The sequence below is a fragment of the Lacerta agilis genome, chromosome 4, assembly GCF_009819535.1.
Source record: "Lacerta agilis isolate rLacAgi1 chromosome 4, rLacAgi1.pri, whole genome shotgun sequence".
Lineage (NCBI taxonomy): Eukaryota > Metazoa > Chordata > Lepidosauria > Squamata > Lacertidae > Lacerta > Lacerta agilis.
The window spans coordinates 63,668,762-63,684,860 of NC_046315.1; the positions used below are offsets into that span (position 1 = coordinate 63,668,762).

At 40.3% G+C, this 16,099-nt stretch overlaps 1 protein-coding gene across 1 annotated transcript in view; it reads right to left on the reverse strand.

Moving 5' to 3' along the window:
- Nucleotides 1–1,006: 1,006 nt before the first annotated feature.
- REPS2 (RALBP1 associated Eps domain containing 2) overlaps nt 1,007–16,099 on the reverse strand; it is a 70,554-nt gene continuing 55,461 nt past the window's right edge. The window contains 4 exon segments of the mRNA XM_033146383.1: nt 1,007–1,504; nt 2,671–2,776; nt 5,316–5,461; nt 7,905–7,988. Coding sequence (XP_033002274.1) covers nt 1,436–1,504; nt 2,671–2,776; nt 5,316–5,461; nt 7,905–7,988 — 405 coding nt within the window. The 3' untranslated portion in view covers nt 1,007–1,435.

The following is a 16,099-nucleotide window of genomic DNA, read 5'->3' on the forward strand; positions in this document are numbered from 1 at the left end:
ACATTTCATCTTATGGTTTTTTTTTAAGTGTACTTTGCTCTGCTTTAACAATAACAAAATCAGCAGCCCAGAGCTCTTTAGAACTCTGCAAGCAGCATTCTAGGCTGCCTCAACATTGTAAAGTATATTCTTTCCAGTAGCACCTTAGAGACCAGCTGAGTTTGTTCTTGGTATCAGCTTTCGAAAAGCTCATACCAAGAACAAACTCAGCTGGTCTCTAAGGTGCTACTGGAAAGAATTTTCTATTTTGTTTCGACTATGGCAGACCAGCACGGCTACCCACCTGTAATTGTAAAGTATATTAGAGACCTGTATAGGTCTACTGGGAGGCCTATAAAGCCTATTGGAGGTCACAAACAATCGTCAGGAGAAAGGCTGATGTGAAGCTGCAAAGGTTTTTTTTAAAAATGTATATGCTAGAATATGCACCATTTGGCAACCTCTTAATTATTTTAAGGTAAGAAAAAGACAAGATCCCCTGGGGTTATGGAGAAAAGTACATTCTTTTTACTTCCCCACAAAAAGCACCTGGAATTTGTCTGCAATTTGGCAGGCCTAATTCACTCTGGAGGCACTTCTGTTCCTATAAACTTAACCCACCCTGTCCAAAAGGGAAACATTTTAGCTGTTTTTAGATTCCCCATTATAGTGAATGGGGAACACAGACTTTCATTTTATACCGACTGGCTCAGGAGCCAAACTGCAGATTGTAGTGGAGAAGTACACAACGTGATTCAGCCATGGTTCAGAATTTTGAAAACAGCAACACAGATAACAGATATCTTGGGACCTGTGCACAAACTCCAAGCTACTACTGCAGAGCGGCTGAGATGCAGGCTTCAGGAAACAGATAGGGAGTCAACACTCAATGGTAGTTTGTAGAAGGAGATGAGTGTGGGTTGTAAAACCACACTAGTGTTGCATCCAGAAATGGTCAGTAATTAGAAAGTTGATTTTTAAAAAATAAAATAAAATAAATAGATAATGTACATTTGGAATACGGAGCTTCGTAGATGCTGCTTTCATTTATTCTAAAACTAGATAGGCTTTAAAGATCACAGATATGTAAAAAGTGATAATCCAGGATGAAGGTAAATATAAGCAAATTTCCTAGACATATATACTATTTAAATATCCCACCCCAATGCATATAAATCAAGAATTCTTGGAATAAATAAGTGTTAACAGTAAGAGAGAGATGGAATTTGACTGAGGCATTCTTGAAGGGTCAGTGGGAAAACAAGGTCAATTTCATAGGCATAAGGTCTGACATTCAGATTGTGTACCTTCTTCATCTGCAAGGTAAACTGGTGCAAGAAATGCAAAAGAAATATGGCAGTCACTTTTTCCAAATGATGTTGCCTTAGTGAAAAAAGCTTCTGCCAATATATTGTGCGGTTAAAGGTACTTGAAGCAAAAATTCTGTTACAGAATTTCATAAGACAGTGACAGGTCGGAGCTGCTCCAACTGAGTTTCCAGTGCAGTTCGTTCTTTGTGAACTTCCTAGACCATGCAAACAAACAAACAAACAAACAAACAAACAAACAAACAAACAAACAACAATTAGAATATAGCCCTTAAAGGCATAAACACATAAAAACAATCTTGTCTTAAGATGCAGACTTATCAAATCCACTTTTACAATCACTCCATAATTAATATACTTACAGCACTCATGCCCAAGTAAACTGATGTTACAACACTACAGACTTTACACTCAATTAGTGGCTTGGGTGCTGCAGTAAATGTCCCACTGACATTCCCGTATGCCCTGAATGCCGGGCCTGGGATCCTCAGCCAGTTTAAATCTGGGTGCTTAAGGAATTAAACACAACAGTGTATTAAAGTACACAAAGCTTCCAGAAGATGGCTTATTTGAGATGCCACAAACATTAGGCTAGCTCTCGTCAACTGATCTGCCCAACATTATTCCGAACTCTGTTATAATAATGACTACAGCCAGCTGTAACGAGTTCGAGGGGCCACCTCTACAAAGCAATCTTGGAGCAATGGCTATGAGAGACATCCAATTAGTCAATCACTTGCCTTATTTTACTAACCAACATTTATTTGAATCTTTTTTCTTTCAACTCATACAAATATAAAATTCACTGACTGGAATATATTAGCCCAAGCACCTAACTGAGAACATTTTGTCACCACTTGGCAGAAAAGCCAGAACTATCTTTTCTGTTCCAAGATTACAAAAAAGGTGAGATGGGTGGGGAGGAGAAAGCTGGCTCCAGAGTTCTACAGCAGATTTCTACTCACAAATTGGGCAGTCTGGGATACTGGCTTCCCTTTCCCTCTGCAGTCCCCTAAAAATCTGATCTAGATGGTTGAGGGGGAACCCTGGAGCAGCATGGAGCTGCAGGGAAATGGTGGAAGGATTGGCAAAAATCTGTACTTTAGCTTCTGCTGGATCCAAGCTCCTTCCATTTGTGAAAGGGCACTTTTGGGTCTAACCCGCAGCCCCCACAGCTTAGAATGCAAGTGATCCTGCTGCTCTCATATTTCAAGATGGGCAAGAGGGTATCTGCCTCGGCAAGTTGCACACACTTTGGTTTGTTTCCTGTATTTAACAGTGCAGACAGAGGCATATGGCATAGGCTTCAGAGAGCTTCATGGCACGTCTAAGCACAGATCCCTACTTGAAGTGTGCTCCTTACCTTCAGCTGTTGCTGGAGTTCACTGTTCAACCGAGCTAGGACCACGTTTGCTTCTTTATTTTTACGGATAGCTGTCTGAATAGCTTTCTTCTGTTTTGAAGACTGTCTGCCAGAGAGTAAAGACAAACCACTTTGAGAAAATGTATCGCAGGGCTTTCCTGCTGTTTGGTAAAAAGGGATGCATTATGATACTTACACTTGAGACTAATTAAAATCAAAATGGGGGGGGGGAGGAAATGCATCTCCAAAAGAGAGTTGCTATGCAGAAATAAATATTTTTGAAATCAGGACATTTAATAAGCTGTTATTCAATAAGAGATCCTGATCTTGTGGAAATCAGAAATGAAAGGAAGAAATTGTAGAGAATTGTAGAGTTGGAAGGGATCCTGAGGATCATCTAGATCATCTAGTAAAACCCACTGCAATGCAAGGATATGCAGCGGTACCATACGGGGATCAAACCCGCAACCTTGGTGTTATCAGCACCATACTGTAACCAACCGGCTATCCAGGCATTTTAATAGCCATACCTGTAAGCCAGAATTCATTTACTATGTCAGCCTGGCTCAATTTCCTCATTAAAGCTTATTTCCCTATATGCTACTGAACTGAGATCAGCGGAAATGGAGGGATCTCCAGCCTAATATTGCCAACTTCATGGGTAACTGCCCTTCTACTACACGACCTGACATGGACAATGGCACGTTTTTATGGATCAACACAGTTGTCCCCTATATATTAAGGGGGAAACTCACCTTAATAAGACTAAAGACAGCACCTGTGTTTAACCTTTCAGTACAAACAGTCATAAATACCCTTTTCTGTTTAGTATAAAGAATGAGAAATATATTTTAAAATGTAAGAAGAGCCCTGTTGGATCAGATCAATGGTCCATCTGGTCCAGCACTCTATTCCCACAGCTGCCAGTTAGATCATAGAATCTAGTTCAACCTCCTGCAATGCAGGAATCTCAACTAAAGCATCCATGACAGGTGGTCCCCCAACCTCTGCTTAAAAACCTCCAATGAAGGAGAGTCCACAACCTCCCAAGGGAGTCTGTTCCACTATTGAACAGATCTTACTAGAAGCATCTTACTAGGTATTTGTGGGAAACCTAGAAGCAGTACCAGGGTGGCAGTGTGCCCTACTTTTCAAAGTACAATAATCTACATTGAAGTCCTCTGCTACTCGTGTTCACTAGAAATAAACAGCCATCATGACTACTGATATTATCTTTGATTTTTTTAAAGCATGTTTTTGGGTTTTACTAGCATATCTGTACCTACTAGTATTTCCCCTATGGAAACTTTATTAAAAACATTTGCATATAGATATGTTTCCTGCCCCCCTTTATTAGTTAATATTTTCTTGGTTTTCCCCCCACCTGAGCGATAGAGGTAGTTTGCATGTTACAAAACAGTAGTAAAAGCATAAATAAAACTCATTTGTACTCCACTGCTTCTTTGCAGCATGCAAGAGACCAAAGTTATGATGTCACAAGGTAAAACAGAATTTCCAGTATGGGTCTTTAGATTTTGTACATCCATCTGTTCTACCTTTTTTTTTAGTGAATATATTAGCAATTTTCATCTTGAGAAAAAACCAAGAAACTGGAAAAATAAGGAAAATATAGGCTAGATAAGCAGAACTGATCCTGAGAGAAGGCTTTTATGATTTTCTGCAAGGTGTTAGCAGCTCTTAAATGACAACGTGATCAAAGACAGATACATTTGTTTTAAAAATAGCACAAAGTCCATGTGAAAAAAGTGGAGTTAGCTTTCCCACTCTCTAAAAAGAGAGGTGACAATTTGATCCTTGGAAGAGAAAGTCTTCCCCCTGCTTCTTCGTTGCCCTCCGCCACATCCTTCAACACTCTAGCTGAGGAAAACAAAAATATGCTTATCTGACTGATAAGTAAACTTCAGTCATTTACTGTTCTCAAAATAGGACTAATTTGTTATGCCAGCAGCAGTAGAGCGTCAATTAGGCTCTACAAACAACACTAATACTTTCAGATCACTTAAAAACTCTTAGGAAGAGTTCCAGCCTTCCACATTACTTGCCAGAAATGCATACTTCAGAAGGGTGTGACTTTATACCACCACTTTTCAGGTACTATATGGGATTAGAAAACTTTAAAAAAAAATTGACTGCATGGATTTAATGGCCAGGCAGTTATTCCTTCATTGTACTGGTTCCAAAACACATTTCAACAGCCCTCAAAATCATGGAGCCAGAACACTAGAACAGGTATCAAAGTTCATCTATTCAGTCTCTTGCCATACACCAGGATTTTCCACCTACATCTCTACATAGATTAACTGTCCTTTTCCGGATTCCTGCCCCTGCCCACCCCTAATCCACAGAAGAGTATTTCAGAAGACTAGATGTCTTTTTCAGTGAGTCTGCATGCTCTAAAGTACTAAGAAAAAACAAGTGAGTTGCATAAGCTGTGTCAGCATCTGGTGGTTGTGAATTGCCCAAACAAAATTATTTTCAAACTTCACATCTGGAAGACAGTAGAAGGCAGTGCAGCTTACTTGCACTTTCTTCCACATTTTTTTTTTTTTTTAAGAATGCTTTATATCCCTCCATGTTGCAACAAAACCCTCTCCCCAATTTCTCATAAAAGTCAGCCTTTTTACTTTGGGATTGTATGGTGGGATTTGATGGCAGGCAAGGAAGGGGCTACACTTTTCGTGGGAGAAAGTTCCTGGTTCTCTAGCATCTGGCTTTCAGGCCGGAATTTCCTGCGAATTGGTTTTGATGGTGGCTGAGTAAGCAACACCTCCTGTGGGAGGAAAAAAGAGAGCAAGCTTAAAATAACTATTGACGATTCATTAGGAAAACAACAAAGCCATCAGAATCTCATTTGCAATTTTTTTCTGGACACAAAGGGTGTTGTTTATTTTGGCTTTGTCTAGACCTAGACCAATTTAATTTATCTCTGTTATGGCATCATCTCTTAGGAACTAGTATCTTCATATCTGGCATTCCTCAGGAATTCAAAGAAACCAAAAGGGCTTGAAAGGTTCCATTCACAATGTTGATTCAAAATGGCATCCAAACTGTATGCAAACATAGATGAAAGTCTGCCCCATGGTTTCTGGAACCATTGCGCAAAATTTAGTTGCAATTGCTGCAGTTCTGAAAATTTCAGTCTGCCATCTAGATTCAAAATGGCAGCTAATTGTAGCCATAATACACACAATCAACAAAAGCAACAACAACAACCCATCCTGCTTCTTGATTCCAGAAACCAGCATGTAAAATCTGGCTACAATATCTTAAGAGTTGTCCAAACTATAGCAAACAGATAAACAACTTTCCATAATATATAGAAGTTTCCTGGGCAAATCCATTGTTAAGAATAAGAGTTGTCTAACATCATAATTATGCTCTTAATTTTTGTTTATTTCAATAGGACCACCACAATGAGGATTCTTCTGAATCAGTTTATTTTGGACCGAAACAATATTCCAAATGCAAACTGGAAAATTACATCAGAAGGAGTTAGTCACTAAGAGATTTAAAATAGAGTGGTGGTAGAATGCATGGAAAGGAAATTTTGCATTATGAACTCATAAATGAACACATTCAATGGAAACATAGTTGATGACATAAAAACCCTAACCCTGTAGGTTGAATTTTAACTACTATATGTTCTATATCAGTATAGATATAGTGTAAACTGATACAGTATATATGCATTGACAGTATATACAGTAGCCCATGCATTGTCAACTAAAACAGACTTAGAGCTGGAAGAGGGGGGGGAAATACATCTTACAGTATAACATTGCGTATTTTCAGCTGATCAGGTTTTTATATGGTCAATCTGCATTGGTTGCCAATTTTCCAGGTGCAATTCTCTGCCACTTTTGTGGCAAGGATACCTCATTTTTCAAGCACTGGATGAACTTATATACCTGAGAGAACATTATTATTTCTTCAGATAACTCTTACCTATTGCCGTTGCTACAAGGAAGGTGCCTTGATATTGTCATAGCACCTATAGGATACTACTTGAAATATGAATGGTGTCAGGCTACACATCACTTCCTTTTCCTCCATGCACATCCTGTATATTCTGGCGTATAAGACTACTTTTTAATCCAGGAAAATCTTCTCAAAAGTCGGGGGTCATCTTATACGCCGGGTGGTAAATCTGCGGTCGAGTATATCTTAAACTCTGTATTTTAACTGGAAAAGTTGGGGGTCGTCTTATACGCCCAGTCGTCTTATATGCCGGAAAATATGGTATTTATGCTGTTGTGTGAATTTATTGCTACCTATCACCCACTTTTCTGAAGCAATCAATAAAGCAAGAACTATGATCCCAGCCTGAATCTTCCTCCCTTCTCCTCCAGACTCTGCCTCCACCTTCACTCAGCACCAGCAGTCAGGAAGCTAGTGTTCAGCCTGTTTCCAAAATATGTGGTGGGAAAGTCTGAATAACTTAGTACTCCAGTTAACCCCCCCTTTACTTAGAGCCCCCTTCCCTTTGTTCTAGTAAACCCCTCCCTTTAGGAAACAGAACCGCAGGAACCTCAGTGTTCAGCTCTTGTCAGTCCCTCCCTCACCAGTACTGTTCCAACTTGCTTCAGTTTTCATGGGATTCTTCCTGGGATAGATTGCTCCAGCCTTACAGCCTCACTCCCCTATGTCCTTATCCTGACTACCTTTGTCACATTCCATTTCTCTTATCTGTGTTTCAGTTTTAGCTAGGAATGTAAAGGAACACACAGCTGCCTGTTCTGTCTTTTAAGTTGCTTATATTTTTCCATTACTTTGAGAAGAACCCAAGATGCCTCGCTTAAGAAATGCAGGGTATGGGGCTCAAGGGAACAAAAAACAAAAAACAAAAAAAAAGCTTGTCTCCATTCAGCTTACATCTTTTGCCTCCTGGGAAATGAAAACAACCCATAGCTTGTTTTCATGGAGGCACTGCAGACCACCACAACCATGTTTTCTCCCAAAGAACCATGGTATCCAGTGACCTTCTATGTGCAAAGCATGAACTTTACATATAAAAAGGACTCTACCAGTTTGTCTGTGGTAGGAAAAATATACAAGTTGCACTCATGTGGTGCCACAATAGATTGCTCCTTGTAGAACAGTGCTGCTAGTGTATTTCTTAGTGCCCTGATCTTCAGGAGAAGTCAGTATGTGGAACTATTTATCACCTTTATGGGTCTGAAATGAAAAGATAAAACTATATGCCTTGACCTTACCTTTTTGGCTGGGCTGCCTTCTTCAACTTGTGATGAGGACCTGTTCATTGGCAAATGCATTTCAATCTGAGATTCTTGTTCCATCTGTAACAATAGACAAGACACTGCAACACCAAAATTGCTAGCAGCCATCCACCCATCAAAACTAGTTTTCAACACTTGGTCACACTCCAGTGTAACCAACAAAAGAAATAGGAGCAGGCTTTGATTTTCAGAGGCTGGGAAGCTGGTTTAGCTGCTGCTGCAGTGATATCTGTGAATTAACCCCATTCTCCTACAGAAGTTAATGGCTGCCATTCACTCTAATGAGAAAAACAAAAGTGTGCTACATTTGTGAGCCATATTACAGTACAAGTGAAATCAATTCTGCTCCCTATCCCTGACACTAGGTAGCATGCTTTCCACCAACAAGAGATTCAGAGGCACCTTGCCCCTAGCCAAGGATCCACAAAATATACAAGTCCTACCCCCAACTGCAGTATACACAGTCGTTGTGCTAACATATAATGAAAACAGATGCGATTCACCCAGCACTGCAGCTACACAACCTCCAGTCCTTTTAATGCTGCAGCCCCTACCTGGTAGCAAGCTCCACTGAACATAATGAGAGTTACATCTGAGTAAACATGCACCATAAAACAGTTTTCAGAGATCACAGAGTCAGAGGAGTGGCAGTGCTTGGTGAAAACAAACCCAGATTAGGAAATTAGTACAGCAATTTTAAATATGCGAGAGCATGATGAAGGATCACATATGTGGTTTCCTCCGCTTAATACAATAAAAACTTTCTTACTTCCAGCAACAGTTTAATTTCTGACATGTGGTCTCCATTGGCTACATGGAAAGCAACGTTATGGAACTGTGCAATGGGACTTATTTCCAACTAATCCAAGAGAGTTTTAGGATTGCAACAATAACACACAACAACAATTATATAATCAAATTATGTAATGAGGAACATTCTAAGGGGGAAACCAATGGTGTCTTATTTATATTAAAACAAATAGCTAGCTTTTAAGATCCTGACCCTGACAAACACTCATCATGTAGCAAATGAAAACAAAGTTAAAATGAAATCAAGTAACTGATTTGATAGCCCTCTTTTTATGCAAAGACAGATAGTTTTAGTGAATCAATGAAGTGAGAGTTTATGAAGCCTGACAGCTTCCTGGAAAGGCTTATTGGTGTACATAAGTAATGTAATATCTGCCTGCACTTATTTTACACACACTAAAATTTGGCATTTCTAACTTCTGCAACAGTAAATGACCCAGCTGCATACAGTGGAACATTGGTTGTTGAATGTAATCTGTTCCAGAAGACCGCTCGACTTCCGAAACGTTCGACAATCAAGGCGCAATTGCCAGTCAGCAAATTCCTTTTAAAAAATGGAGAAACGCGCCTTGCAAGCTGCTCGACTTCTGAGGAGCGTTCGAAAATGGAAACATTCACTGGGTTCTGAATTGTTCGGCTTCTGAAGCGTTTGACAACCGATGTCCCACTGTATATTCAAGTTGCCATGTGAAGGTGCCAACTTGCTGAAGGCAACTGTATCTGGCTCTGGTCAGTGCCTAGGTGGGAGGCTTCTCATTACTCTTTCTTTCATCCCACACTTGTTAATGCATTTCCCTGACACTTTCTAAACTGCAAAAAGTCCATATTCTTTTTTTTTTTTTAAGTGGATTGGTTGTGCTAAAGTGACAGAATCCACTGTTAACTGCAACCATTGAGAGTTACCTACGTGGCACTATTCCTTCAGTCTTCTCAGTACAACCCTGAGATGAGAAAATGTCACTTGAAACACAATAAGCCTGCTCTTCTTTTCTGGTGGCCTTTGTTTGTCTTGCCCTCTCCGGTGTTCACACCAGCCTCAGCACAGTGTATCTCTTGTTGGCATCTGTTTCAGGAGACAATGAAGGAGTGCACCTTTGGGGTTGGAGGGAGAGTTACAGCACTTGCTGTGGCTGTAGAGACTGATACAGGAAAGACGTGTTCTGTTGCAGCTGGGGCAGATGAAGGTGTCTGGATGTGCAGTTTTAGATGCACCATTGCTTTTTTTCTTTCTGCACTCATCCCAGTGGTCATTCCTTCTCTGGTCACTGCTGTGGATACACAACCTAACTGTCTTCAGGTACTGCGGTCTTCTGCAAGGGATTCCCACACCGCGGTGTTGATATTACCAGCCTTCATGTCTCATTTGCAGGGCATCAACTGTCTATTAACAAACATGATCAGTATATCCAAATCTGCAGAGGCATACCTAGGGTCCCTTGTACTACCAGCAACGCAGCGCTGCTATTGCAGCAAGATCAAACACGGGAGAAGTGATGGGGATGGCACCGATACAAGGCCACCAGGGACCTGAGGTACACCTCTGATGAAATCTAGATAAATCTAGATCCAGTGGGCACCTTCTGCGCCAACTTTTAAATGCCTGCTGAAAACATCTCTATTCTGCCAGGAGACAATTAAGAGTATATTCCCCACAATGGTCTGTTTGTTTTTAATTCATTTTTGCTTTTTACTTGTTTTTAGCTTTTTGTGATTTCATTGTCTGGTTTTATGTTTTTAAATTGCTGGAAACTGCTGATATATTTTTATGATACGGCCATATAAGAAGAACCCTGCTGTATCGGACCAAAGGCTGATCAAGTCCTACAGCCTGTTCCCCAGTGGCCAACCAGGTGCTTCTGGAAAGTCCACAAGATAACATGAAAGCAATTAGCAATTCTCCTGATGTTTTCTCCCCAGAACTGGCATTCAGAAGCATACTGACTTAGTTACTAGAAGATGCATATATAACCTTCATGACTGGTAGACATCAATAGCCTCATCCTCTGCTGGTTTGTCTAATTTCTTTCCAAACACATATAAACTGGTGGCTGGTCACCACATCTTACTGGCAGCAAATCCCATAATTTAACTACTGTATGTGCTGTGTGAATAAGTACCTCATAGATACTGTCTCCATATCAGAAAAAGTATTGTGTGACATGGTCCTAATTTTGTAATATATCAGGAAAAGGAAAAAGTCAACAATGCAGATGTTAAATATATCTGTAGCTCTTAGATCACAGAATTATATAAAACCATTGTTTGTTCCACAATGGGTAAAGGTAAAGGGACCCCTGACCATCAGGTCCAGTCATGTCCGACTCTGGGGTTGCGGCACTCATCTCGCTCTATAGGCCGAGGGAGCCGGCGTTTGTCTGCAGACAGCTTCCGGGTCATGTGGCCAGCATGACAAAGCTGCTTCTGGCGAACCAGAGCAGCACAGGGAAACGCTGTTTACCTTCCTGCTGGAGCGATCCCTATTTATCTACTTGTTCTTTGATGTGCTTTCGAACTGCTAAGTGGGCAGGAGCTGGGACCAAGCAACAGGAGCTCACCCCGTGGCAGGGATTCGAACCGACGACTTTCTGATCAGCAAGCCCTAGACTCTGTGGTTTAACCCACAGCGCCACCCGGGTCCCTTGTTCCACATTAAAGTTGGACAGTAAGATGGTTCTGACAGAGATTGTGATGATTTAGGAACAGGTTTAAGATACGTCCACCCATTTCACAATCTGTTAAAGGAGGAACATAGTGCCTAAGTTTCCCTTCTACTTTTTCTTTTTGGCTGCTGCTACATATACAGATATGCTGCTGCTGCTGCTGCTGCTGCTGCTGCTGCTACTACTACTACTACTACTACTACTACTACTACTGTGAGCTTCCTGTACTCCCAACTGCATTATTTGCCAAACAAGTATAAAATATATTTTCCCTAGGAAGCTTCAACAAGAACAGGAAGCCAGTTATGCATTCTGCTGTGTGTGTTGTGTGTAAATTCCCAAACTGTAATGGATGCTACATGTGGGCTATCAAGATCAGATGCAGAGAATGAGTGCACCAGCTCCACTAAAAAAAGCATCATGCTGATATGCCCCGCATGCATCTGATTAGAGAAATACAAAGCAGTATGTAACAGCTCTACACCAACATTGTACAGGCACCACAGCTGTATTCCTTCATGATGCAAACATGTGAGTCAGCTGTGCATTCAGTGGTGAATCCATTGTGCAGTGTAAACTGAATGCATAAACTGCACGTTGTGGTTATGTAGTAGTGCAGATACTGTACATCCTTAGGGCAGATCAACACTGTACATTTAAAGCATATTCAATGCACAGTTAAAGCACAAATAAATCTGGGAAGTGTAGTCTGTTAAGGGTGCTAGAAATGATATCTCTGTGAGGGGGAAACTACAGGCCCCAGGATTCTTTGGGGGAAGTTGTGTGCTTTAAATCCATTAACATACCTTAAATGTCTAGTGTGAATCTACCCAAAGATAAATCATGATGCATGTTAAATATGAAAGGATGGCATTCAATTACTACATCCTGTCAGCATAAGGATTTCCACTTCTGCAATGGGGACCCCCCGGTGTGTGCTCTGCACCCTCCCCAAATCTGCTCCAGAGGGTTGGGGGAAACCCTGAAACAGATTTAAGGGGTGCATTGGGGAGGAGGGAGAGAATTTTTCACTTTGCAAGAAATCTTTGTGCCAATGGAACTTTCATGTAGCAGAGCATTGAGTTTGGCTGATTAACTGAGAACCACCAATAATAGTGTTAAGAGAATGCAATGGAGGCAAGTTATCTCACTCAAAATTAAGGTTTAAAAAAGAAGAAGAAAGGAAAATTGGATAAATGGTTCTAAAAAGTTATATTCCCCAGAGTTGCATTAGTTTCTGCCTCCAGATTCTGGCCAAGTTTAACAAGCTAACACTTTGCAGCTGCACACCTAGCACTCCCCCCCCCCCCACATTTCTATCTGTCCATCTTGTTTGCTTTCAGCTAGTTGTTCACCTCAGTGGGACTTCTAAAAAGTGCTCAGAACTTACTTAACACTGTTTCCTGAAAAGAACACAGGGTGACATGCAATTTAAAGGGCATTTGAAAGTGTCACTGCGCTTGTTACATAAAACTGAATAAGCTGCTGAATGAAAAATTATAACTGCTCTCCTAATTAAAATACTATTTGAAGAGCTGTAAAATATCAATTATTCCATAAATATATTCCACCTATAAGGCAGTAGTACTGTCATCCAACTCATTTCCTGAGATTTCATAGTGAATTGTTCAATTTTTTCTATCTCCATCAAATTCAAGTGTCTCCATTTAAAGGTCCCCCCTTCTAAGTCTCATATTCTAAATGGGACTAGAGTTATGCTACGAGACTTGAGGATGTGTCCCCCCCCCCAGTTACCTTAATCATGGCTGACACTGAGGAAGCTGTAGAAAAAGCAACATAAATATACCACCAGGCAAGGGAGTGGAGTGCTTGCCAGTAGAAAAACAAGCGCCAACATTAAAGACTAGTTTTTATGGACTCCTTGCAGGTCTGACATCAAAATAATTGATGAGGCAGCATTTCTTACTGTTTTCTGGCTTTTTCTGTGCCATTGAGATAGGACAGGAACAACAATTAACCTTGCATTTTTCCTTCTGGGCTAGTACAATACTATGTGCTACCACAGAATCCAAGGACTGATAGGGACCAGCATCATCACTAGGCTAATATTGAAGATATCAGTCTCCCGGCATTAAAATAATGTCCACAGTGATTTTTTAAAAAAATATACCCCCACCAAACCTTTCACAGACTTTACATTTCCTAATCTTGATTACAAGGGGGGTGGGGGGCTTTTCCAAAGATGCCCAGTCAAGTTCATGGAACAACCTAGGAAAAACCAAGTGGCTGTTTAGGGGGGTAACAATGAGCACCAGGCTGTGAGGACCCTATTCCATTGTGGGGTGCTCAACTCAAAATCTACACTACACTCAAGCTGCATGGAGAGGTCTGGTGCAACATAAATATATAAATATTATTTCAAGTAAGAAAATAACCAGGTATGAACATGAGGTTGACAGTCTAACTGGTTGTCATATCCTTAAAGTGCCACCTAGTGGAAACTGTCACAATAGTTCAAATAAGAGTGAAACACACACTCACAAGGTCACTTGCTTGGCAAAAGCTGGCAGTTTCAAATGTCTACAGGTGAGACACATGAATTTAGTTAATTCTGGAGCACATGTATGAGAGCATGAACTTACATGAACTTTCTAGTTACTCTGACACCTTTCTTATCCACCACTATCTAGCAGCTGAAAACATGTAAATGCACCTGTGTTGTGCTAGGTAAAAAAAAAAAACAGGCTCACAGCACAATAGATTTATATTCACATGAAGATGGAAGTCAGATTCAGCTTCTAATGTGCTTTAATTGTTCTGCTGCCACTGAGAGCTGCTTTATGAATGAACTACATTCACCTATGTGGTCACCATGATTGGGCATGGCTTCCCATTCTGTATGCAGCATAAAGCACTGTTTGCACGTGTAATGCAAATCTGTAAGAGTATCAAAATGAATTCTGCCCACAACTGAATTTAGTTGTGTATAACCCTAAAGAGTGATTCATATGACCATCTCTTTATGTACACTCTCTTCCTATGACTTTATTTTTCAGAATGGCTACACACATAGGCATGTTTTTCCTAAACAAACATGAAAGAAGAAGAAAACCCAATCCATGTATACCATACCCACCACGCATGAAAACTGAGCAAGCATCTATTTCTCTGCATATACAGGCAACTCCCCATTTGCATGGGGTTGCAATCTGGGTCATTGCGTGCATCAGCGGTCATGCGTAAGCCCATCCCGTCCCTTTTCAAAACATAAAATGACACATGTCAGCGTTCACGTATCAATTGGACACACGCCAAACGGTCTCCACCTGTACATGATTTTTGAAGCAGAGCAAAAGATGCACAAATAAGAAATCACCAGGGGATGGTCAATAAAACCGAACTAGTAAAAATGTATGGCAATATTATTAATCACCATTGCATTAAGAATGGTTTATTTTCCCTATAAAGTGTTGCTAATTTTAGGTCCTTAAATCTGTTTTTCCATCTCTTCCTCAAAAGCAGCTAGACTTTTTCAGTTCATTTTGTGAACCTACTATCTAGCACAGTGAAACATCGGATTCTTTTTTGCAGCTTGTTGTAGAAGCTGAAAGTGATAGCACAGAAAGAAAACCTATAGGGATGCAAATGCAACAAGCTGCCAAAATCTTGCTGAGCCAACTGCTTTTGCAGCACTCTGCAATGCTCAAATTTTGATAAGCTGTTATTTAAAAAAAGAAAAAGCTGTCTGAGAGTCAGTGATAAGGTTTAGGGCAAAGGAAGTAACATATATAAATCACAAGAGTGCTCAGCGCTTTTAGAAGTAATGAATAGGACCTTGATGGAAATATTACCAATCTTTCATACTCCAGCCTCACAAAACCAGATTAAAGTAAGATAGAAGGCAGTATGTGTACTCTTCTATGGCTGTATTAATAGGTTCCTTGGTGTGTGTTTTTTGGTGGGGTTTTTTTAATACATATAATACAGAATGATTTTTTTTTGGCAGTACCAGAATTCCTTAGGAAATATTTCATGTATTCAACCAACGAGCTCTGTAGTACACAGAGCTTCCTCTGCCTTTAAACCTATTTTATCATGCCACTGAGTATTTAATTTTATAGAATAAATAAAATGAAATGGTATCAAGACTTGCACTTTAAATCCGATTGAATTGTACTCAGGTGATGGAGGATAGCATAAGTAATGCTATATAGCAATTTATATCATTTCATTAAGGCAATGGTTGCAATTAAGGTCAAATGTGCTGTTGACTAGAGCAAGCCCACAAATGTTATGGAAGGTAAACTTGTCTTACACTCTGTAAGGTGCCATGCATACTGACTGGGATATATACATAATACTATAATTTCTTTGTTATTGATTATATATTGGTGGACACAGATGAAGGGTAATGGATTTGGCTGTCTGTTGAAGCATTTAAACAGTGCCTGCACCTATGCTCAACCAGTTTACAGTGGTACCTCGGGTTAAGAACTTAATTCATCCTGGAGGTCCGTTCTTAACCTGAAACTCTTCTTAACCTGAGGTACCGCTTTAGCTAATGGGGCCTCCCGCTGCCGCTGCGCCACTGCCGCGCAATTCCTCTGCAGCACAAAAGTCCTCATGTAGCCCGTTCGTAAGAAAAAATAAATGTGAGGCTACAATCTGACCTTTGCAGTAATGTCTTGCCAATATATGAACACTTTTCTTTTCCTTTGAAGGGCTTATAAACCCTTTTCA